Source organism: Mauremys mutica, chromosome 8 (genome assembly GCF_020497125.1).
Source record: "Mauremys mutica isolate MM-2020 ecotype Southern chromosome 8, ASM2049712v1, whole genome shotgun sequence".
In the NCBI taxonomy this organism is placed as follows: Eukaryota; Metazoa; Chordata; order Testudines; family Geoemydidae; genus Mauremys; species Mauremys mutica.
The window spans coordinates 104,700,173-104,724,633 of record NC_059079.1 but is presented as its reverse complement, the minus strand read 5'-3'; the positions used below and the strand labels follow the sequence as shown (position 1 = coordinate 104,724,633).

Sequence of the window (24,461 nt, the reverse complement as noted above, 5' to 3'; positions counted from 1 at the left end):
CGTGGAGGACACTGACACACCAACAGGGGCGTGAATGAGTATGTGTAGGGTATAATGTGTGTGCACGGAGAAGCCCAGTGTGCCAGGCAGCACAAGTCCACTGAAAGGAAGTCCAAGAACAAGGCTCATTAAAAGCCAATGGCACCTGTACTCCCAGAAGGGAACGTCTGCATTCGGAGGGGGAAGCGTGAGTCCCAGCTCTCCTCGAGCGAACGTACTACCAAGAACAGCGGAGCGGGGGCAGCTCCATCAGGTATGTTCCTGCCTGGACCCCTTGGGTACAGCCTGAGCCGCCGCCCTTGCTACCCCGTCTCAAACTAGCGCAGGTGTGTCTATGTGAGCTGAGAACGGCTGTACCTTCGGCCTGGACTGCTGTGAGTTAGGGGGTGATTTTTACCCATAGTCATACTTGTCCCATCCGTCACGTGGACACAGTTCTACCCCTGCACAGGTACCTGAGGCCGGGATAGCTGACTTTCCTTCCCGTACCCAGCAGTGGCCAGGCTGAACTATCCCGGTGACGTGCGTCGACAAGGCCGTCGGGGCGTGTGTGTAAACCCCCTTAGGGAGCAAGCCGATCTCTTGAACCCTGACATTCTGCTTTCTTGTCGAGATATTGTTCAAGGAGGAGGGCAAGGCAAGTGACTATGAACAGAGAGCCCCATTTTATTAGCAGTTAGTTCAACAGGACCGTACATTATTAGTGATAACGAATCTTTGAATACCACCCAAAACGGCTGGGTTCAACAAGGAGGGGCAAAGACAACTCTGAAATATCCCCTCCTCCAACTCCCCCTCCCCAGGAAATACCCACTTCTCCCACCCCCCGCCCCCGGGAAATTATACAGAGTCTCATGCAAAAATAAAAAACGGGAACCCACAGGGGGCTCCCTCTTTTGTCAATAACCAAAGGTAACAGAAGAGTTTAAAAAAGCCCAGCTATTGGGAATCTCTCTCCCACTCGCTCTCCAGTGCCTCCCAGTGACCGCACTAGTGATCGACAGGGCAGGCATGGCAGGTACCATTCTCCTCTCGTAAAGTGCAGGCAAAGCCGCGGCAGCACTGGGGGACCATTCCCATGGCTGCTTTTGTCAATACGCACACGGCTAGGTGGTTCGTTCCTAGGGTACCCGTCTCTGCCCCGTTGGCCGCGTGAGGAGCACTCAGACACACTTCCTCGTGAGCTAAGCTGAGCCTAAGACACCCAGACGCAATCGGGACAGACTTGCATCAGTGGCTGGAGAAAGCACTTTACGTTCACCCATTCTAGTCTTGCAACATCCCTCTAGGGACCATGGTGCTGGGCATGCAGGTGGGGAACCGAGGCCCTGTTGTGGGATCCTGGCTTTACAGACACCATGGGAGCGAGCCTCCCTCCTTTTTGAAAGGCCGAGAGATTTTGCACTGAGTGCTTTTTTGCTGCCTTTTCCTTCCTGCTGCTGCCAATCACCAAGGGGTCAGGGAGTCCAGTTCTCCCCTGGCTCCTGTAGAGCCGACAGCAGCAGCGATAGGAGCTGCCGAGGTGCCAAGAGGAGCGTGGGCTCATCGGGCTGTCAGTGCTGCTTCCCCCCTTCCAGCCGGCCCACTCCTACCCCGCTCTGTTCCACCCGGGAAGGTCAGTTTGCTGCCGTGGTTGCTCCCAGCCCGAGACTGCAGTGTCGCGGAATGAATCAGAGAGGGGGCAGAAGCTGCAGGCTGCCCTGTATACAAGCCTGGGTTGGGGGCTAGCAGAACGGTGACTAACGGAGAGAGACTAGGTAGGAAAGGGTCTCGTTTGTTAAACCCCACGGCCCAAGGGGGCTGTACTATGCATTGGTGGCCACTGCACATGCACATCGAGGAGGAGGAGAGACCCTTAGAGCAGGGAGCTCTCACATGGCTGAGATGTGCAACCGTGTGAGTCCAGCACTCACAACAGAAAGAGATTAGCGTGTGTGTGTACGTGAGCACACACAGGGGCTTAGCCTGACCCATGGCACTAGTGATTTCAAATACGCTACCTGGTGGGGCCCACAAAGCCCCCCAGGCACCAGCCCCATCTGCCGTTTCGGACTCATGCCCCCAAGCAGCGAGTCCCTGTCTCACCCCACGACCACCGCGGAAGCTTTGCTCTAACCCTAAAACGCCTGTTTGAGCGGAGAAGGCGAAAATCCAAGATGGCAGCGACACTGTCGGTGTCGTTGTGGTATACTGAAACCTCCTGCAAACCGTTCTTTGGGATCAACGCTCCCCAAGCGACAGCACGGTACGTACCTAATCCACACACACCGGCCAGGGCGATAAACCAGCCTCACTGGCTGCCAGCATACAGGCCTGGTTTCACTCCCTCCTTCTTACCGAGCTCAACGAGAGAGAGCAGCCTCCTAGCCTCAACTCAACGCCCACCACTGCAGCAAGGAGAAGGCAGAAGAGAAGACACATGCGGGCAGGGGAAGATGTCCTGGGCTCTCCTGCCGTAACTGCAACAAGCAATGGAGCAGGAGAACATGCTGCTTCTCTGCAGCACAGCTCCAGTGAGTGGAAACTGCAACAGGCTGCATAAGAATCACGCTGCTTTTCACCGACACCTTCCCCCCCAAAACTAGAGGGGAACGGCCGGTCCTGGACTGCCCATGGCTCCTACTCTGTTGTTCAAAGGGTACGTCTGCACTGGAGCTGAAGGAGTCGTTTTCAGCCCAAGCAGACATACCCGCGTGAGCTCTCCTAGCACGCTAAAAAGAGAAGCGGCGGGAGGAGCTCGCCAGCCTGAGGCCTGGGTGGGATCGGACTCAGTCCACCCTGCCACTTGGGGGTCTAGCTCGATGTCTGCCTGAGCCGGAAACGACACCTTCCGCTGCAGTGTGGACGTACCCAATGCCGCTTAACAGCGGCGGGAAGGCGGCTCGGTGCAAAGGAAAAGGCCACGTATAATACCAAGACAAGGGCGGCGTGTGTAGTTGGTCTCTCTCATCAGCAGAAGCTGGTCCAAGAAAAGATATCGCCTCTCCCACCTTGTCTCTCTAATATCCTGGGACTGACACGGCTGCAACAACACTGCATATGTATAATACCGTCACTGAACAGGGGCTGCAAAGGGAGGCCCCTGACCTCTCGGGGGAGGTTAGTGTCTGAGAAGAGGAGGAAGCTTTCGCGTTACTGCAAGTGCCAGAGGGGACGCGTGGCACTGAGGTTTTAAAACAGCATTAGGGTTGCGCCCCCGGAGAAGGGGGCTGTCCCAGGACGGGGCAGACTCTCCGAATCAGAGCCTAGCTGGTGGCAGAGGACAACGCAAGACCATTAGCACGGCCCAGGGACTAGGTCTGTGTGGATCTCTCATTCCCCACCATTCCAGCATGGCACCATGAGAGGAAGACGACATGGAACTCAGGGACTGGCATGGGGGAAGCCTGAGGGCCTACAGGGGAACCCTCCCACCCAATCTCCTCTTCAATGCGAATGGACTCAGTTGCTAACGCAGTGACGTCCAGTTGGGGAGATACCCGATGAATTAATCTTAGCTCCCAAGAATACTGGGTCCAAGAACCCTGCATGAGCCCTTGGTACCTGCTCCATGAGACACTGGCATTCACATCTTCTTCTACTGTCTCCTCTCTTCATTCCTTGTTGGATGCACCTTCCCCAGCCTAAGCTTCCCAGTCCTCTTTTCCCAACCTCTCTGGAGCAGCGAGATAAAAGAACTCACCCCATCCCACTCCTCCTCCCCAAACTACTACACCCAGAGTCTCCTGGCCCACCATGCAAGCAGCTCATTCAGCCAACAGCACTGTCAGATCAACTCTTTTGGGGTTCTCAGCCTTTCAGCTGGGTCTTCCCTGACCCTGGACCACCTCCGCTCCTAAGTGAGTGATACACCATCAGCCTGCTTAGGGATCCAGGACCTGCACCCAGGAACCAATGACAACAGTTCTTGGTTAGCATTGCCACCCACACCAGGACAGTTGGGGCAGAAACTTGCAGGAAACCTCAATACTGAAACACTGGCAGTGAATAGAACTGAGAGAGACAGAGACGGAGCAGCAAGGTACTTATCCTGTCATTAGAAAAAGAATTGTTCATCACTGGTCAGTGGATAGACCAGTCAGTCAACCGCACCGGCTGCCCACCTTCACGTGTAACAGTGAACGAGACAAAATAAAACCCTAATATCTCAGGTACAAACTTGTGGCACCAGAAAAACAGAACAAATTATTAAAATACTTTAGCTTTTAGTATCCAAGAGGTCCAACGTGCTCGGAATCCTTTCGGCCTCTGTTAGTCCAACGTCTGCCCTGCCCGACGTCTGCCCCCTTCTGAGCCAGTGGCTCAAATATCGAAGCACGTTCCAGTGAGCAGGTTCCTGGACAACCTCAGTCTTTTACCACAGAAAACACCACGTATATAAAACGTTGCCACGCGGGAAGGGGGGCGGGGTGCATATTTTTCCTTTGTAACCACTCTGGAACCAGTTCTCAGTTCAGTTCTCTCACCAAATGAGACAGTCACCGGTCAAGCTCTCACCCGTCAATAAAATAAAATACAATAAAATAAAAGGCTGAGGGAGAGGGAGAATTCATTGGTGACAAACGAATATTGCCAAGTCTGAAAGTCTTCTTTAAAAAAAAAATCCAGAGACCTCTTCCAGCGCTTAGTGCTAGGTCTTGCGGGAACCCAGGACACGCCATTCCTTTACGCTGTCTCACTTCACTTTGTTTGAAACGTGATGGCAGACTTGGGTCGCTTAGGTCGGCCCCTTTGTGCCCCTGACCTCAAACAGCACGTCGTGCTCCTGTTCTCCAAGCCAGCTTTGCAAAGAGTTGTCCACATCCTGGAAGGGTGCTCAGCTCCATTATCTGATGAGGAGAGTCTCAGAGTTGCTGTAATACTATCTTAGACATGGAGAAGTTAACCCCATCCAGGTATGGAGAAGCAGGGAATCCCCCCTCATCAGGAAATGACATCACAACCCAGGAAGTGACCTCGTTGACAGGGACCTCAGAAGACAACAGCACTTGGGGAATTTGCACTGGGTTTGCAGAGTCAGGCAGTCGCACAACTTTAAGGGCCCTCAGAAGAGACACTTCGCTCCCGTATGCCATTCTGATGACCACGTGGGTTCTCGCTCAAAGACCTTGGCCGAACCCATTGAATATTGCTCAGAAATGCTTTTCCCGGCGGCCTTTCCCTCCCGCTCCTGTCTGTTTGGCTCGGTGTTCGATTTGGGATCTTCTTCGTGGGCTCGCGTCACTATTGCTCAGTAAGGCGATGATAGCAGCAGCTACCTAGCGTTCTGGAGTTCCTCCCGCAGCCAGGTTGGCAGCGTCTGACCCATTTTGTACAGCAGCTTGGACAGCTCTATATTGTGGTCCCGGTAATAATCCCTCAGGAAGGCTCGTGACTGCAACAGTAAGAGAGGACAGAGATCATCATGAATGGTAACCATTAGCGTGTGCCAGGAACGTGCTGCAGTCAATGCATTAGAGTGCTCCCGCGCTTTGGGATGTGACCCGGACCAGCTTTTCACTATCCACCCACCAACCCCTCCCTTGCGTGCTCAGTACCAAACCAGACTCACGCTTGTAAATGTGGTTTTCTAGTGCACTCGGACGTACACGCCCTCCCCCCATCCTGTGTTCTGCTGAGGCACACAGATGTTCTACTGTTGCTGGGAAACTGTGGTCCTCAGTAGCAGCAAAAATAGGAAAAGCAAGGCTCATTTAGTGGCAATCAGGCGAGGTTTCCAATACTTACATCTGAATCCATCTCTGGGTATTTCCTCCCTTTGCTTTTCCCCAAGCACTTGGTCTTCCCTCCCTCCAGCAGTTGGCACCAGAATCCTTTCTTTGGATCAAACCTACAACAAGAGGGGAGAAGTCAGCAACATTTATCAGAACATGCCCACGAAACAGCTTTGTTCCAAGATCCTCAGGGACGGAGGGGCTCTCCAGGACATGGGTCTGGTACTATCAATGTATTCACTGATGACTTGGATAATGGAGTGCAGAGCGAGCTTATAGAATATGCAGATGACACCAAGCTGGGAGGGGTTGCAAGCACTTTGGAGCCCAGGATCAGAATTCAAAATGACCTTGACAAATTGGAGAATTGGTCTCAAATCAACAAGATGAAATTCAGTAAAGACAAATGTAAAGTACTACAGTTAGGAAGGAAAAAAAATCAAATGCACAGCTACAAAATGAGGAATAACTGGCTAGGCAGCAGTGCTGCTGAAAAGGATCTGGGGGCTACAGTGGGTCACAAATTGAATACGAGTCAACTCTGTGATACTGCGGCAAAAAAGGCAGATGCCGCTCAGAGCTGTATTAATAGGAGTTTCATATGTAAGACATGGACAGTAATTGCCCGGCTCTATTCAGCACGGATGAGGCTTCCACTAGAATACAGCGTCCCATTCTGGGCACCACACTTTAAGATCTGGACAAACTGGAGAGCGTCCAAATGAGCGCAACAAAAACGGTAAGAGGTTTAGAAAACCTGACCCATGAGGAAAGGTTGACAGAATTAGGCCTGTTTCGCCTTTAGAAGGGAAGGCTGTGGGGGCACATGAATATGTCTCCAAATATGTAAGAGGTAGTTTCTACAGAGGACGCTGAATGATTGTTCTTGTCCTATCTTCAGTGGACACGGAGAAGTAATCAGCTTAGTTTGCGGCAAGGGAGATTTGGGTTAGATTTTTTTTTAAAAACTTTCTAACTATAAGGCTAGTTAAGTACTAGAATAGGTTACCAAGGGAGGGTATGAAATGTCCATCACTGGAGGTTTCTATGAACAGGTTGAACAAACACCTGTCAGAGATGCTCTAGGTACGTTGGTTCAGTGTGTGGGGTTGGCCTAAATGACCTCTCGAGATCCCTTCCAACTCTACATTTCTGGATTCTGTGAGACGCTGGCATAAGAACGGCCATACTGGGTCAGAGCAAAGGTCCATCTAGCCCAGTATCCTGTCTTCCAACAGCGGCCAGGTGCCCCAGAGGGAATGAACAGAACAGGGATCCACCCCCGTCGCCCATTCTCAGCTTCTGGCAATCAAGGGGAAGGCTCATCCTTCTTGCAGACTGTTACTGCACTTTGTTTGTAATGATTCACAGCGCTTTACGGGACACAGCAGTTTGTGTGGACAGCAAGCCGGGTCTGGGGTTAAGTACGGATTTTTACAGGAGCATTGCCCATGGTAACTTATGTTTGTAATGGCGCGTTTTAATTTATTAAACTCTTAATGAAGGGCTCTCCTGAGAAAAATATATTTTAAAAAAGCTGTCATAAGCTGGGGAGGAATATTCTGTGGATTCTAAGCAGCAGCGGAGGGAAAAGACAATAATAACCCAACCCTACCAAGCATTCCCTTTGGTGTAAGGAAAGCTGCCAGACGCAACTTCAGTGTGATCCACCAAACTGCCTCCCTACCCCATTTCTGGCCCTGGTGCAGGCAGTGAACTGCTCAGTTTCTGTGTCTAGAACTTGTGCATGGGTCTGGATGGTCACAGATGGTTCTTCTGCCAACAGTGGTTTCTAAGGCACTGGAAATACAGCACTGCAAAATACTGCTGGCCAAACGGAGAATGACAGATCCTCTGTTGAGGTCACAAACAAGAAGCGCAAACGGACGTCCAGCATCTTGGCAAGGAAGGAGCCGACTTCCCTTCCTCTGCTGCAAGCTTCTGGCCTGCAGGGAGGGAGCTCACAAAGCTGCAGTACTAGTGTCTCAGGAACCGTGTTCAGAAAAGCCATCCAAGCCTCCATGGAAGGAGGCTCAGGTGCTGGTTCTGGTCCCAAGCAAATATGGCTGAGTCCTGGGGCAAAATCTTGCCCCACTGAAATCAGTGGAAGCTTTGTTGCTGATGTCAGTGGGGCCAGGATTTCCTCTCTACCGTGACGCTTATCCGGCTCCACTTGCATTACCAAAACATCCCCTTGATGGGAAACCTGCCACGGGGAAAGGGAGAGAAAGCCCAATGCCTGGAATGACGGGCCGCAGCCCTGAGGGCCACACCGGCTGAAGTAGGAAGAGGAGGGTACAAGGAGAACTCACGCCAGGGTTTTATGGTAATCTATGAAGTTCGTCACACCAAGGAACTTCTGGACTGTTTCCATCACTTTGGCTGGTTCCGTTCGGAGCAGCTTGCCATCCAGAACAAGGATCTGCAAGAATAAAGAGAGAGCTGGGGTCTAGTCTGGTACCAGCTCCATCCTGGCTTCAAATTAGATCTGTCCCCGCCCCTGAGAACAGACAGGTGCCTTGGGCTGCTACAACCTGCCTTAGGTACTTCTATAGCCCCCCAGTCTCTGAGCACAGAGAGGCAAAGTGATTTGCTCAAGGTCACACGGGGCGTCTGTGGCAGAGCAGAGAATTCAACCCAGGCTTCTCCAGCCCCCAACTACCACCCTAACCACTAGACAATCCTTCCTCTCTCCCCTGCAACTGGCTCCACTTTCCTCAGTACTGGCCTGGCCACGGAAGCCACTCGGAAGGTGAAACACGTCACCCCAGTTCACCAAGCACGACACTGATTCTCCATTCAGAGCTCGTCCTCTGTTTCAGAGGCAGTGAGCTAAGCGCGAACTACCGCTCAGATGGCCCCTCTCTGCCCCGCTCCCAGAATATCCCCGTCAGCAGCACTGCTGCAGCTGAGGACAAGGCACAATGAAGAGTGCCCACCTACAGCGCTCCCTGCTGCAGGAGGAATTCCTGGCTTTCCTCCTTTAGGGCACAATGCAAGGCACAAATCTGCATGAGCTCCTTCAACCGCAGTGACTTTCAGGTCAGTCACTTTTCTCTGAAGAACAGACACATCAGGGCCACAACCCCACCAAAGGCGAACCAGAATCTGGCCCAAAGTCTCTCACTTGTGCGCACAGACCTGCACACTTACAACTGCAGGTGTCCAAGTTAAGAGTATAAAATGTGCACACACATGGTCATTTAGGTGCCCAGCTAGCCCTGTGCATGCACAAATCCTCCGTTTGCACGGGCACATCAAGTGTACGGCTGTGTGCCAACACATCCTTTCCAGAACCACTAACTCTGGTACGTGGTGCATAGATGGTAGGGTGACCAGTGTGCTGCCCCTTCACAAGGTAGAAATCCGCTGCAGAGAGCACTATGAAGTACAGAGCTTGTATTATTTTTGTCATGCACTTTGATGCTGCAGTCACAGCCAGAAAGTGTATGAAAGGCATTCAAGGACATGAAACAGCCCCATAAAACTGTCAACACCATACACTCTGCTGTGCATTTCTTCTGTATTGTGGTGTAGCCTCTATTCCCTTTGGTTAGAAGCTCTTTAAAAGGGAGCCCTGCAGTTTGTTTGGCATAGCATACGGTACACACTCGGCAGCCTGGCATAATAATATCCCACCAGTGGTACATAATCATCACCCTCCCATGACCACACTGACTCTGATTCCTTCCTGCTCTGGACAAGTTTCAGAAATCCCTTTTCTGTGACATAATTCCAGTCTTTGACTCCCTTTCCGAGTGTTTGAGAGCTCAAAGTGGGACCGAAGGCCGAGCTCCTGGAGCCAGATGTGTCTCTGATGGGTTGACACCTCTCTGCACACTCGTGCGCTCACACCCCCACTGCACAAACACACACCCCTGCTCCAACGCAATGGATATGAGAGGAGAAGAGACTAATAAATTCCCTGCCAACTCCACCCCCATGATGTGAGAAACAACCATGGAAACTGGGAGTTGGGCGAAGAGGATGGTTTTATGCTCTGGGCCATAAACCGTCACAGGTCCCAAAGACATCCTGGTATGCTGAGTTCTGGATCACGGCTTCCCCTAACCAGGGCTGGGTAGAGAGAGGATGCTATTCGTGGTCCACGAATCCCACGGTAGCGCTTTGACAATGGACTCTATGCCCAAGCAGTGTATCGCTGTTTTCTCCCCCCGCAGAGGGAGTGCTCTCCGCACTGCTGGTTGCAATAAGAACACCGCCCAGAGGTTCTGTCCTTCCTACCTGGTTGGCATGATAGCTGTTCAGCCAGCGCTCAATGTGGGTGGCGTACCAGCCCGGTACCAGGCAGCGGTTCTGTAGCGTTCGGAGCTTCTGAGAAGCCTCAGGCCCAGCTGTGATCACCTCGTGGAAGGTGAATTTCAGAGCGACTGGATCATCATGAGCTCGCTGGTGCTGTTAACAGCAGCAAACCCGTTTAGTTTCTCAGGCAGCATGACAAAACCCCAGTGGCGTGGCCAGCGTTACTAGGATCTGAGTCCAAGGCTGCGTGTGAGCTCCTGGGAGGTTTCTGAGCCCCAGAGCAGTCACTGGGCTACCAGCGTCTAGCTTGCTGCTTTGCACAGAACAGTGGGATATGCTGTGTAAACCACATCCTGTTCTGTAGGGCTCCTTCCCTTCCCAGCCCCCAAGAAAACAGCTTATGACATCCCACACTTAACTCAACACAGCATTGCATCACCTCTTCCTCGAGCATTGGCCTGAGGATGCCAATCTCCTCTGGTGCAGAGCAGGACCCCTGCCATGGCTGCCAACCTGCGGCCGTCCCACAGGACAGCGCAGAGCGCACCTGACCCAGCGCGGGACAGCAGATTCTCCGTTCACTCAGCGCACAATGCCGTGCTCCGGCCCGAGTCAGCCCCAAGCGGGAGCATACGGAGCCGCCTTGCGGAGAGGCGGCGACAGCCGAGCAGCTCACCTGGTACCAGGAGTAGGCCCGGTCTGCAGGGTTGATGAGGATGGTGACGACCTTGGCCTTGGAAAGCAGCGCGGCCGCCCGCCTGGGGGCCACTTCCGAGTCGAAGTAATTGGCGCTCTTCTCGAAGTAGAAGTCAGAGGTGGTGTTGGAGGGGATGGGGAAGAATTCCATGTACCTGCAGGGAGGTCGCTGCATGAGGCGGGGGAAGAGAGGGCCCCCGGGGAGGGCGACAGAGAAATACACCTGGCCCCCTGCCCTGGAGACAACGGAGGCCAACTACTGTGTATCAAGTGTTCTATATTCAGGATCCAGCACACGCTACCGATCACCCCCCGCAGCTGCTCTGAACAGCCACCTCATGTCTGACCACCAGCAGTCTAGGGCTCCGGCTCCAGCATGTGGGGACGGTCCTGTCTACACTAGAGATCGGAACAGTGATGGAACTGGTTCAGGGGACAAGTGTGGTGTGGCCAGGACCCGGGGCTCTACTGTCATGTGTAGATCAACCCCCCCCCGCCAAGGGGCTGCTTGGCTCAATGGGTGTCTAGTGGCAACGGACAGTCTGCTAGGGGAATTCTGGACTCCTGCCCTGACGTGTTGGTCCTGGGAGCCGGAGTCACATGGCAAACCCCGTGCACAGCTCTTCACTAAGCTTGCAGCTTCCCCCACCCCCAGGACACCCTGGGAGCCCAGCGGGGGGTAGCATGAACGAAGGCCTACCAGTCAATGCCCTTGTGATAATTGTGTCCGTTGAAGAACTGGATCTCCTCAAAAGTCTCCGAGCTGGGGTAGTTGCTGCTCAGGTCCGGGTGCATCCCCAGGAACAGATAGAGGGCTGTCGTCCCTTTAAATGGAAAGGAAGCAGAGCCGAGGTTGGGGGCACAGCAGTGACCACCCTGTGCCTTGGCGAACCAGACAACGTTCCCTCCCTTCTTTGCCACAGGCTGCCCCATGCATGGCCATTCGGGGCACCCAGTTCAGCTTCCCACTCCAGCCCGGCATAGGTCGGTTTTGCCGTCCTCCAAGGAAGAGATGGAGGTTCTAGGACCCAGCTAGAGGAACAATACCAGCTCAGACCTGCCCTGGTAGGCAGAATGCAGGGAGGCACCGGATGGAGAACCAGACAATCCCCCGAATAAAGAGAAATGGCACAACTGGTGCAATAGCACAGCTGAAACGGTGATGCGCGTGCTGGTATCGGCTGCGTCGTCTTTCACTGGTTCTGTGCTGCGCAGCTCGATGGAGGGGAACTGCAGTACCTGTTTTCTGAGGTCCGATGATGAGAAGCTTTGGGAACCGGTCACATGTCTTTTCTTTGGACCAAATGTCCTTATGCCGCTTGTCCTCACAGGGATCCTGAAACACAGGAGTAAGAGGATCGAGGCAGTGCAACCTGGGGGCGTCTGGGAGAAGAGGCCTCGATGCCCCATAGGCCTTTAATAAATACAGTGAAGACTACCTGTTCTCACGGATGATGGGTGCCAAGGCTGAAATGAGGAGGGAAAGCCAGAGGCTGCTGGAAGGTCAGCACGGAGCTGAAACCCCTACAGCTAACAAGCAGGCAAGGCATTGGACTAGGAGTCAGGAGTTCTGGCCTCTACTCCCACCTCTGCTATTGGCCTGCTGGGTGACCTTGGCCGAGTGACTTCCCTGCTCTATGCCTCAGTTTCCCTGCCATAAAATGGGGTTAATGAAATTTACCCTCCTTTGTAAAGAGCTTTGAGCTCCATGGATATGCAGAATCTGAGTGTTACTATCACAGACCCTTTTCTGCACTCATGTTGTGAGCCCTGCGACAGGGATATGGTCGGGAGCAGGACTCGGTGTGTTGTCCACCCTGGCATGGATTCTCACTTAGGAGGAAGGCAGTAGGTGAGCAGAACCTCGCACTCTGCATCGCACGCACTGTGCCTAGCTGACTGGCTGCTCGCTTTCAAGAAAGCCAAATTCACTCACAATAGAACAAAATCCAGCCCGGTTTCCGCCTGGTGCGGTCCCCAATTCCCTGGCAGGCCTGGGCCTCCTGTCCCCCATTCAAGCCAGACAGCCTGGCAGTGGAGCCTCTGTACCTGCCACAGTGGATCCTTCTCCTCGGAGAAGATCTGGAAGTATTTCTGCGCCAGCTGCATGGGTGGCAGCGTCTGCAGCTTCAGGTTGGTCCAGGAGCCGAGGAAGCGGACCAGGTGTTTGAAGGTGTACAAACCCAGGCGGTCGTTGCCATAATTGGACAGGTGGGTCATGAAGATACTGATCTGGAATGGAGCAGCAAGAGGACAGGACAGGAGTTAGTCAGCGCTCTGAGTCCATCTCAGGACAACTTTAGTTCGCACTTTGGTGCGGCTCTCGACACTGGGGAGTCCTGGGCCCAGCTCTGAATTGGGAGGAACAAACAGGGACTGGTGCACATGAAAAAGTCGAGGGACCCCGGACGTGTAACACACCCATTAGGAGAGCAAGGGTCTCTGTCCTCCTCTCGTGGCTGCTTCACATCACAGCTACCAGCCTTAGCTCAAGCAGCAGAGTTTCGTGCTTTTAGTACTGAACGTCCCTGGGTCAGATCCTGCTGCCAGCCCAAGCAGGGTCAGTTACGGATGGACCTGAGCCCCCCGGTTTGGGGAGGAAAAGGCAAGGAGGAGACTTGGCCTCTGTCTGGTCTCCGACTCTCACTGGGAGTGCAGCAGAGGAAGCCTTTACATCACTCTGTGTCCCACACTAGGCTCTTGGAGAAGATCCTGCCCATCCTCCTGGACCACAGGCTGAGCGCCCCTGGCCATTGGAGTCACAGGGAAACTCATCTACCCCAGCCGAGGGGCCAGGCCCGAGTGGGCCGAGGGGCCGTTCCAAGCCCCGCAGAGCACTCTGAAGGCAGAGCTCACAGGGTTCAGTAGCACGGTCAGGAACAGCTCCCCTCCATTGATGATCTTGTCCAGTTCACTGGAGCCGCCAGGGTATTCGTTATAGAAGATGGTGTGCGTGAACAAGCCGCAGGTCTGCCGCGGGAGTACCTGGGGGCAGAGAGGAGTCAGAGCCAAGGAACCAGAAATCCAGCTCCAGTGCTCCTGCCTCACCATGCCAAACTAAGGGGAGATCCGCCGGTGTCACCCTGCCAGGTATTAGCACTGGCCTCAACATCACCTGGGAACCCCCCGACGAGATTCTTCTACTCAGGAGGGACGGAGCTGGGCTGCCCCAACCCCCTTTGGGGCGGGGGAAATTCTCCTGACCTCTGAGCCACACGCACATATTTCCGGGGGGTCTTTTGGGATCGGATACCCCATGATCATTACCATGATCTCCTGAACGAAAAGGTGGCTCTGTAGCAAAGGGGCTTAGCAGCCGCAGCAGCTGCCGCCACACTTGGGGGCACTGCAGAGGTGACTCGGTCAGCTGCAGTAAGGTGGGTCTTGTTTCTCCTGCTAACTGAGCCAAAGAGCCAAACCAGTTCATGTAGCCCACCCTGCCAAATCCACCTGCACCGGCCTCTGTGCTGAAACAGCCCTGCAGGGAGTGGCTTGCGACAGTGGCGATGGATTAGGCTGGGGCTGAGATGCAGCAATCCCATTTCATGCAGCCCAAAGAGATGCTCACAGCTGAAAGTCACTGCTGGGCAACAGTCAAACTGGTGCCTTGGTGGCGTAGAGTTCCATGTCTTAGCGGGAATCCTCTGAGCCAGCCGTGCTGGCAACCCAGCTGATTGTGGGAGGTTGAGAGCAAGGAAGAGCCCAAGGAATAGCCCCAACGCCCCGTTTCACCTACCATGATCCCATTGTGGACAAAGCCCCGTCGGTAGCGGGCTGGTTTCAGATGGGGATACTCCTCTGTGCTCGTGACTTTGATCGCCCAAACCTGCTTCCACGCTTCGTATAGCTGCACGTGGACGGGGTACACGCCGGAGTGGTGGGGTGCCACAGCGTACCCCATGTCGGTGGGGATGCCATGCTCCTGATGGGAGAGGAGAGGGAAGGTGACTGCGCTAAGCTACAGAATCGGTGAGCTACAAACGACCCAGCGGAAGCCTAACGGGGCTCAGCGGAGCTCTTCCATGGACAGATACATCACTCCGGGTTTTGCTTTAATAGGGTTGGGTTAGCAAGGAAGAGAGGCCAAATTCTCAATTCTAGCGCCCAGGGAGCATGGTCAGCTGAGCTCCTTGCTTTGTCCAGACTGGCGGAGGTGAGAGCCAGCCCCAGCGAGAGCCAGGTACTCTGCAGGGAGGCACTGCACGGTCCGACTGTACACGGCTCTGCCAATGCACCTCAGTCATGCCCTGCTATTCCAAGGCTGTCAGCTGGGCCACGCGACAAGTATCTCCCCGGCTGGGGCTGCTGAGTCATCGCCCTGGGCTGGAACCATGACAGGCAAAACTCCCGTTAGGTTGGCAAGAACACAGTGCTTAGCTGAACCCTTGGGTCTCAGCCCGGTTTTGGCTCACGGTTCAGTTCAGGTTCAGCGGGGGGATGAGTGCTGGTTTGCTAGCAACCTTATCAGAACCAGTGTGACCACTCTTAGCTCGGCTCCAGAACGGCAGAAGCAGAACGGCGAGCGTGTTAACACAATGGGCCACTGGAAACTTTAGAACCTTTTGGGGGTGGGGGAGGTGTTCACTCCCCACATAAAATGTTACTTGTCGCTTCTCACCACACGCCTCCCTCCACCAACAGAAGAGGGTGTCGCTGTTTTATAGGTTGCAGAAGTTCTCTCCAAACACAGAACACAGGCACTACCAGACTGGATCAGGCCCATGGTCCATCTAGCCCAGTATCCGGTCTGTGACAGCGGCCAGATGCTCCAGAGGGAGATATAAAATACCCAGAGTGCACCTGGCTATTGCTGGCTCCCCTCTAGGCTTGAAGTCAAGCTGAGTTGCCATGTTTTAACCCGAGTCAGCTCACCCTTTTTGCTGTGCAGATGTACCCTTAGTGGCTGGCTGACGTCCTGAAGCCTGCGGACATACAGACAGGCTTTTCCCAGCTCATACCATCTTGAGGGGCGGGGGGGGGGGGCACTTAGTATTCATGTAACCTGAGTAATCAGCTTTTTAATTCTACTAGCCTCTGCAGAGGGAGAAAAGGTGGATTGCTAAGTTGAGTTAACTACCACAAGGTAAAAGCCTAGCGAAGGCCTGGCAGGTTGTAGTTTTCATCTGAATTAGCAGGTCGAGATAAACCCCAGGCTCCCAGGTCAAGATAAAGAGCAACTCACCTGAACACGACAGCCTGCCTTGTCTGCACTAGGCTTGTGCCTGGTGTCAGAGCCCTCCAGGTAAGAGCGTATCCTTTCACCTAGGGAAGACAAGGCCCGTGGCTGTGTCTACACTAGACCCCTCACGTGATTTCCTGTTCACTGGACACAGCGAACCCGTTGGATTAGTGACTCTGGACGCTCTCCACTCATTTGTTCCAGGCAATCAAGCACCAGTGTTTGTAGTCTGGAACAAACATTGGGGGCAGGTCCCGAGTAGCCTTTGCCAATGTGGTAGCTGCCTCCAGTTAAAACTCTAGTGAAGACAAACCCTTTGCCTTAGCCTGGGCCAGGGCTATACGTCACATTTAGATCCACCTAACTGCCTCGCTATGGGGCGGGAAAAACGTCGGCCTTGTGCGACATGGTTCGGTCAAGCTAACCCCCCGCTGTAGACACAGCTAGGGCAATGGAAGGATTCTGCCCTCAACTGCCTCCTGAGGGGGTGGATTTACTGCAGGGAAGGAAAAACCCCTTCCACCACTGTAGGAAGCATCTACACTATGGCGCTACATGGTTTTGTATCGGTATTATTTCAGATGTGTGTGTGTTTTTTAACCACAATAGTTATACTGTACAACTCATACTGTAGATACAGTTATACCAGTATAGAAGTGCTTACACCATGGCTTGTTCCCTGGAAATTAGCTATAAGGCACCTTTATATCAATATAAGTGCGTCCACACTAGGACGGGGTTTGTACTGGTGTACAGTACAATATTGGCAGAGTTAAAGTAGTACAGCTTGTGTGCAGACAAGTCCTTTGGCTTAAGTAAGCACCCATGGAACTCTCTGCCACATGATAGTTATGTATGGGGTTACAAAACACAGGGGCAGCCTTCTTGAGGCCACTCACGTTTCAGATCGTCTTTGACCTGATCTTTTTAGTCTCTTCCTGCTGCTACTCAGCCTCCAACGCAGGAGCAGAGAGATAGAGAAGTACGAGGAAGCCTATCTTAGCATCCCGCCTAGGGAGCCAGTTAAACTGCCTTGGTGGTAGGAGATGGAGAACTAAAGGTCAAACAAAACTTTATTCAAAGACACTTGGGGGTTTTTTAAAGAGGTTCCAGAGGATTCAGTGCTGAGAGCATCCTAATGAGGTTTCACTGCACAGACACAGACACAGACACAGCAGGATGGAGGAGAACGGGGAGGACAGGGGGTGAAAACTGGAGGAGAGAGAGATAATGTAGCAAACTCCTGCTGCTCTTATGTTCTTCCTCCTGCGCATTACCATTCTCCCCACAGAATGAGAGCTCAGTCTGAGAAGGCAGGAGGAGAGGCACGAGACTGGGTGGGGGGAGGGTTTGAGATGCCATCTTTAACTCCTCAGCCCAGCAAGCATCCCCCACAGCTAAGTACCCCCCCAGCTGGCATCTTACTCACGACAGCGAATTTCTTGTTCATGGTCATTTGCTCCGCTAGCACCGACTGGTTGTGGAAGAGGTGAGGCTGCATGTGACTCCACATGTGTGGGAACCACCAGAACTCCTTCACGTAAGACAGCAATAGGTCGTCTCCTTCGTCTTCAGCATCCGTGCCTGCCGGGGCCAAACCACCATCATCAGCAGCAGCCCTACCACACTAAAGCCCGGCTCACGCGAGAGCCTGAATGCCTGGCTCAGGTGGGGTACGGGATCGCAAAGGGGGCGGGGGGCTCAGACTGCCATCCTGAAATCCAAGAGGCAGCAAAAAGCTCAGAGACGGGACCTCATACGTGCTCTCTGCTGCCGCTCGGACCCCTGGAGGGCCAGTGGAAAGGAGCAGCCGCGCAAGAACCCCCAGGGCACTGCTGTCATTCTGCAGTGGATCCTTATCTTTACACTGACCCCAGGTGTGTTTGGGGCTTAGCAACCTTTGCTAGCCCCGCCTCTGAGAGAGCAGGGAGAAATCGGGCTCTTCAGTCACCCAGCAGCTCGGACGGTCCTGATGGATGGCATAAGCCACTAAAGCGGAGCACGAATCCCCAGCCCCCAAGATGGATCGGCTTCGTATTGTTACATTGCGGAAGATGGGATATTGTTAACAGGTTCGAGCCTCTATCGAAGCCTCTGTTTAGGTTTCACGTTCAGCCGGCATCGCAGCCCATTGCCCGCTGCCCAGGGGAAACTACTGCTGACCGTGGTGACTCTGCGACTGTACTCACACGGCTTGTAACCTCAGCAATGCAGCGAGACGCAGGAAGGCACGAGAGCCCGAGCCCAGCGGGGCGGGCCTGGCTTCTCACCCTGCCACTGGCCCAGGTACTTGCTCTCTCTCTGGCTGTAGAAGGGGGCTAACGGTGGGAAGTACTCTGCCACCTGCGGCTCGACAACCCTAGAGCAGCCCTAGGGATTCTTATTGGCCAAACCCAGCAAACGCCTTTGCCAGCTAATGCCTCGAGTTCTGCTCCTTTGGTTTTCCAGAGGAGAGACTAAAGGGGCAGAGCCCCCTTCTTTCAAGCTCCTGCGGTGATACAACACTGCAGAGGCCCGCGTCTCTGAGACAGAGAGCGCTCTGGGAAGGGGCCTTCTACGGCTGCCGTCGCCGTAGTCCCGGACGTCCGGGGGTGGAGGGGTTTTTAAGCTGCGCAGCCCAGCAAGCTCCGAAATGGAGAGGGACAGCGAGGGCCTCTGGAGGCAAAGCTGCCCTGCCTCACCTGTGTGGAAGAATTTCCCTGAGTAGCCCAGGTTGAAGGTGAAGTGGGGGATGTGGGTGCGCAGTTCGTTCTGAGTGTCAAACAGAGCCTGTGGCGTGGAGAGAGAGAGAGACATCGTTGGTACCCGACACACATCATCACGCAGTAACCCACACCTTCGGCGCATGGGGTCGGGAGTCACCCAGGCGACTTCTGCTTCGTGTACTCTAGCAACAGCACTCCCACGGAAGGGCTCACCACCCCCCCACGATGCTCTGAGGGCACTAGAGCCTACACATCAGTTCACTAGGGCCACAAATTGTGCACCAGAGTCCCAGACACACCCCCGCCCTTGCTCCGAGCTTGTGCACCAGTACCCCAGACACACCCCCAGCCCTTGCTCCATGCACAATGAGCTCCATGCACCAGTGTCCCAGACACACCCCCAGCCCTTGTTCCGTGCACCAGTGTCCCAGACACACACCAAGCTCTTGCTCCGTGCACCAGTTTCCCAGACACACACCAAGCTCTTGCTCCGTGCACCAGTGTCCCAGACACACCCCCAGCCCTTGCTCCGTGCACCAGTGTCCCAGACACACCCCCAGCCCTTGCTCCGTGCACCAGTGTCCCAGACACACCCCCAGCCCTTGCTCCGTGCACCAGTGTCCCAGACACACCCCCAGCTCTTGCTCCGTGCACAATGGGATCTGTGCCCAAGTGCACTAAGGCCAGGGATCCCTAGTCACATCAGAATCCCCCCCGAGAGCACTGGCTGTCTGAGCTGGGACAGCGGTACCTTTACGTCTTCGACCTTCATGCGAGTGCCCTCCTTGCCCACGAAGATGTCATCGATGTCCACCAGGAGGTAGCGGTCGAGGGGAAGGGAAAGCCTCTTGCCGGTCAGGAAGGAGACGGCATCCACGAAGACCAGCTTGTGCAGCCAGAAGTTGAGGTTGTTCCCGAAGAGCACTCTCTGGATGCCGTCGTGCAGGCCCAGGTCCTGCACCACGGTGGTGTGCAGCGCAGCATCGACGCTCATGTGCGGGATGGACTCTGCTGACTTGGTCTTGGCCAGGAGTACTGGTTCGTAGGTGGAATGGTTGGACTGGAAGACGGTCCAGTCCTCTCCTGGAAGCAGGCCCTTCTCCACCTCGCTGGGGCGCGTGATGTACAGGAGTGGGGATTTGGGGTTGATGCTGCAGTCCTTCAGCCCGAGGTTGGAGTGGAGAAAGAGCGGGAAGCCCTTCAGCTGAGCACTCAGCAAGCTGTTCTCGTTGGCCTGCCAGGGGAGAGCCCGCGGACTGAATGAGAAAGGCCTCCGAGGGAGAGGAGAGGGGAAGGCTGCACCATGGCATTTAAAGGTGTGCAACTCACATCCCCACGCCTCCCTTGCAGCACCCTGTGTGCTGTTCCCCCACGCTCCCCTCTGGCTGATCCAGGCCACTGCTGTGCTCAGAAGCAAGTCATACCCAGACTGCATCACCTGGACAGGTAGAGGCAGCAATGCAGGGCCGACGGGAGGGTGGGGGGACGGTTTGGTCAGATCCAGAGGGGGCAGGCAGGACAAGCTGAAGGAACACAAGCTGGGGAAGCAGGAAAGGCAGCACTTCACAAGCTGCTTCCCAGCAACCCCCTCAGAAGTAGCACTTGGGGAACCCCCTGGATTCACACACACAGGCTCTGAGCACAGTAGCAGACACACGCGACGCAGCAAGTGCCATCTCCTCTTCTGCAAAAGAGGGCGCTGGCCTGTCCCCCACCAGCCACATGTGAATTCTGCCGTCTTCATCCCCCGGTGCTCTCCTGCAATAAGGCACCACGGCCGACATGGCCTGTCAAGCAGCTGGGGCACCAAACCTAGAGTGTTGATCCTACCCCTAAAACTGAGAGCCCCCTTCCTGCTGCGCCCTGCAGCTCCCGGGCCTGCTGGACTCTGGCCCCTGCACACACACCCCTGTTCTGAGCAGAGAGAAGATATCCAGGGGGAGGGCTGTTGTACAGACACATGGCTGACATTTAAGCTTCTCTCTCTTGCCAGGTTTTAGCGCTCTCTGTGTGGATGGAGGATCCCAGATAAGATCCCATTTCAGAGGCTAAAAAGGAGCCTGTTGGCTCGTCAGACACACTGAGCAGCAGACAGACGCTTAGAAAGCAGGTAGCAGAACTGCAGGACAAGGTGTTTGATAAACCCCACAGATTCTGCAGACGCTACCGCACCAGGCTTTCGGCAGGGGAGTTTTCCAGCGCGAGCGTTAGAGTGCATGACTCAGCAAGTTACAGAGCGCAACTCGCCGAGTTCCTGGACAGTCCGATCTGGGGACAGCTCAGCCCTGCCTGTTCCACACCATTCACACCCACCCGGGGTCTGGAGCCCATCCATCTGCACACAAGCTGCTAATTGAAACCCATAGCTGTGTGCCTGAAGGGCTACTCCAGAGGAGTCTCTGCCCAGCTGGGCGGGTGGGGCTGGCTCGTCCCCCAACCCTGGCGTCCTTGGAAAGCAGAGGCTGGAAGTGCTAGGAAGGGGCATGCCTTGCTGCTAGGGCGTGGGGGCGCCAATCATCCCACTCAACAACGGCCCTCGCTGCTCAGCAGGGGAAGGCTTCTCCATCCAAGGGGTGGTGGGGTCGACAGGAGGCCACTGGGCGTGTGAGGGGAGCAGATTCCTCTGGCCAGGGTCCGGAGAGGCCCCCCACGGGCTGGGAGCACATCTGGAATGCTGAGGGCCTCGCTCCACGGGCGGGCCCAGCCAGCCGTCATCCTGCCTGCACTCCCGGCACCGCAGAGTCCTCCCAAAACAGCTGCGCCGGTGGGCGTGGGCCAGCAGCCCCTGGGGCTGGTATTGTGTATTTAGCCTATTGGTTTCATAGGCAGCAAGGCAGCCTCTACCACTGGCCCTGAGGCTGAATACACTGGCTAGCGTCTGCTCCCTGTTCCTCTCCTCTGGCCAGCAACAGCTCGGCCCAAGGGCCCGGGGAATTTACTGCACTCCCAGGTGAAGGTTCTCTGCATCTCAGGGTCTCTGCTTAGAAAGTGTCTCATCAGCTACTAATTTATGACCTTCTGGGGGCTCAATTCTCTCTGGTGTAAACAGGTGAATACGGAGTGACCAGATGTGCCGATGTTACAGCGACAGTCCCGATATTCAGGGCTTTGTCTTATATAGGCGCCTATTTCCCCCCACCCCAGTCCCGATTTTTCACAATTACTATCTGCACTAGCGTCGATGAGGCTCCTCTTGTTCCCAGCAGCAGAGGGCTGGGTTCTCTGTCTGCTCACATAGTTGCACCCACAGGGATTTATTATGTCTTGAAATTCAGTCCAAGTGGTTGGACTCTGCCCAGTCTGCTCCAGCGGGTCCAGCTCCCCCCACTGCCTGAAGCTGGGAAATCCTAGTTACAAACCTAAGAGCACAAAATCAGAGGCACCACAGAACCGGAGCTTGGTGTGAACAGGAAAGGGTTCCCAGTGCCACTCGGCCACCAGGGAACCCAGCTGTGCTTCCCAAACATCTGGAACAGAAGGAACCAGCACATCCCTTCTACTGGGAAGGCCAAGTCCCCCGCCCTGCCCATGAGCTGGCCAAGCTGCCTGAAATCCAAGAGACAGAAATCAAGAGTGATCCTCTCCAACACTCAGAGGGTCACAGGACAGACCCAGCTAACTCTTTGCACCTGTCCTTGATACGTGACCCCCTTGCAGACCAAAAGGAGACACCTCTCTGCTCAGAACACGGACAGACAGCTCCCAGGGACCATCCCATCTCCCTGTGCTGTCACCAGCGGAGCTAGAGAAGATGGCAGCAGCGTACCCTCACCCCGACACGGGTGGGTCTGTGAATCCACACTTGGCACTAGTTGAAAGCACAGCCCTGGGTTTTTCAGGCCCCCGAGGGTGACACCTAAACAAAGCAGCTGTCCCCATGGAGCACGCTGGAGGGGCCGGCTGCTCATGTGATCCTTCCCGTGAGCAAACCACGATGATCTCCCGTCAGCTGGGAGTCTGTTACTCACACAACAAATGCACAGGGCCCAGTAAGGCCTGGGGAGAGCTTCTGCTAGTGGAACAGTTTGATGGCTCAATCCCAGGTCACGCAGAAGGTCTCCATCTACTTCTCCACCTATTTAACCCACCCCTTTACCCAGACACTCTCGCTCAGAGCTCTGCCATCAGCCGCCTAGCTTAGCAGGGCTGGATCTAACTCCTCCCATGGCCAATCAATTGACTACGCCTCAGTGACTCGTCTCTGCAGAGCAGTGTGACGGGACCCCAGGCGAGATTCCCCGTCGTGGCAAGGCAGGGGACCCAGAACTGAAACAGACCCTGGGTATGTCCCCAAGAGCGTGTCTCTGGCCACCCTGCCCTGCATGGAGAGCCTGGTTGGCCTTTTGTCTCCCCAAGCTGGGTCCCCACGTACCTTGAAGAAGCCGACAACCCCCACGCCGTACTCCACACAGTACTTATCCAAGAGCTCGCGGTTCCAGGCGTCCAAGTTCACATACTTGAGGATGTTCTCGTAAATGATGAGCGCGAAGCGTCCCCGATCCTTGTCGGTCAGGGTGGGCATGTCCCCCTTCCCGGGGGCAATCTCTGTCCGGTATTTGAAGCGACTGGATTCCAAGATGGCAATGATCTCCTGGCCCAGCTGAGAGTACAGGCTTTCCACGAACACCAGCACCAAGGGGTCCGTGCGGGATGAATCGGCCACCTTGAGGGGCTTCAAGGGGAGCAGGCGGGAAGGGGCAATCTTGGGTTCGTCGCAGTCTGGGCCCGGGACCTCCCCGGAGGGCTCCAGGCCTCTCTTCCACCCATATAAATAATATGCCGAGATGAAAACACTGAGCAGGCAGAAGGCAAAGAGCAGGAGCAGCACCACCTGAGGAGACACCTGTCGGAAACCCCTCCGGAGCCTCCCCAGCACGGTCATCCTTGCTTCCAAGAAGCCACTGCAGGTTCCTCCCCACCCCCCACCCCCGCCCTGCCCCCACCCCCCCTCCTGTTCTCAACTCCCTTCACAGGAAAGCACAGTAATAAATTAAAATACTATCAGGCTGCGTGTGCGTGTGTAGGATCTCCCAGCCGGCAGTTGGGTATCCCCCCTGTCTTTTTCATGTCACCATGGCAAATCCATTCAGAGTCCCCTGGCAGAGCAGAAACACCAGCAGCGTCCTGACATCGACCTCGCTGCCTCTTCGGGGCCGGGCGTTTTGCTCAGGGGGTGCAAGGGCATGTCGGCTCCCCGGGTCCGTTCATGGTGGCCCAGTTCTGCTGCAGCTCTGGGTGCTCTGGAGAGAGAAGGGGAAGACAGGGGCGTAAGCAAGTAATTCTGGAAAGAACGCGCAGAGGGGGCTGCCTAAAGAGTAGGTGCTGCAGGGGCATCACTCAGATCTTTGTGCAACAAACACGGAGGCTGCATTGCTCTGAACCCTCTATTTATGCCACAGTGGATCCCATTTAGTGGATCCTTCCGTGTGCTCATTTGCATGCCAGTACCCAGAATGCTTTTCAAGCTCCCAACATGCTGGTGCATCAGCTGTGGGAACAGAGCAGGGAGTCTGCGCGCGTATCTGAGAGGCAGCATAATCTTGTGGTTTGAGCAAACGGTGGTGAATGAGGAATTCCTGGGGTCTAATCCCGGTTCTGCTGCTGGTTCACTGTCTGGCTTTGGGCAAGTCACAATTGCACTGTCCCTCTGTTTCAACATCTGTGAAATGGGGGTAATACCAGCGACCTGCCAACCAGCTGCAAGAAGACAGTAAGAGAAGAGTGTGGGAATCTCCTCCCAGTTTAATTCATTCAGAGTCAAATGCAATTTAAACATACACACGTGGCCCCATTTAAAAACCAGTCTGGCCCCATTTTCTCAGCTCTGCCTGCCACTTCCAGAGCCTCTGCCTGCAGAGCTTCAGTACTTCATTGTCATGGAAGTGATAAGTGGCATCTAATCCT

The 24,461-nt window shown here is 54.8% G+C and overlaps 1 protein-coding gene across 1 annotated transcript; it reads right to left on the bottom strand.

The window, feature by feature from the left end:
• Nucleotides 1-642: 642 nt before the first annotated feature.
• On the bottom strand, nucleotides 643-23,465 carry NDST1 (N-deacetylase and N-sulfotransferase 1). The gene is made up of 14 exons (XM_045028587.1): nucleotides 22,930-23,465; nucleotides 19,309-19,791; nucleotides 18,534-18,621; nucleotides 17,282-17,436; nucleotides 14,410-14,595; nucleotides 13,530-13,658; nucleotides 12,723-12,905; nucleotides 11,913-12,009; nucleotides 11,374-11,497; nucleotides 10,654-10,828; nucleotides 9,960-10,130; nucleotides 8,027-8,136; nucleotides 5,728-5,830; nucleotides 643-5,374 (listed from the first exon to the last, which is right to left on the bottom strand). Exons 1-14 carry the CDS (start codon nucleotides 23,437-23,439, stop codon nucleotides 5,255-5,257), a joined length of 2,634 nt encoding a protein of 877 aa, XP_044884522.1. The 5' UTR covers nucleotides 23,440-23,465; the 3' UTR covers nucleotides 643-5,254.
• Between the last annotated feature and the right edge of the window lie 996 nt (nucleotides 23,466-24,461).

Excerpts from the sequence above, each read along its gene's own strand:
- NDST1 (XM_045028587.1), bottom strand. The coding sequence starts at position 23,439 with ATGACCGTGCTGGGGAGGCTCCGGAGGGGTTTCCGACAGGTGTCTCCT. Across the intron at positions 11,498-11,912 it reads CATCGGACCTCAGAAAACAG|GGACGACAGCCCTCTATCTG; the intron begins GTACTGCAGTTC and ends TTCCATTTAAAG. Across the intron at positions 10,131-10,653 it reads GGGCCTACTCCTGGTACCAG|CACCAGCGAGCTCATGATGA; the intron begins GTGAGCTGCTCG and ends TGCTGTTAACAG.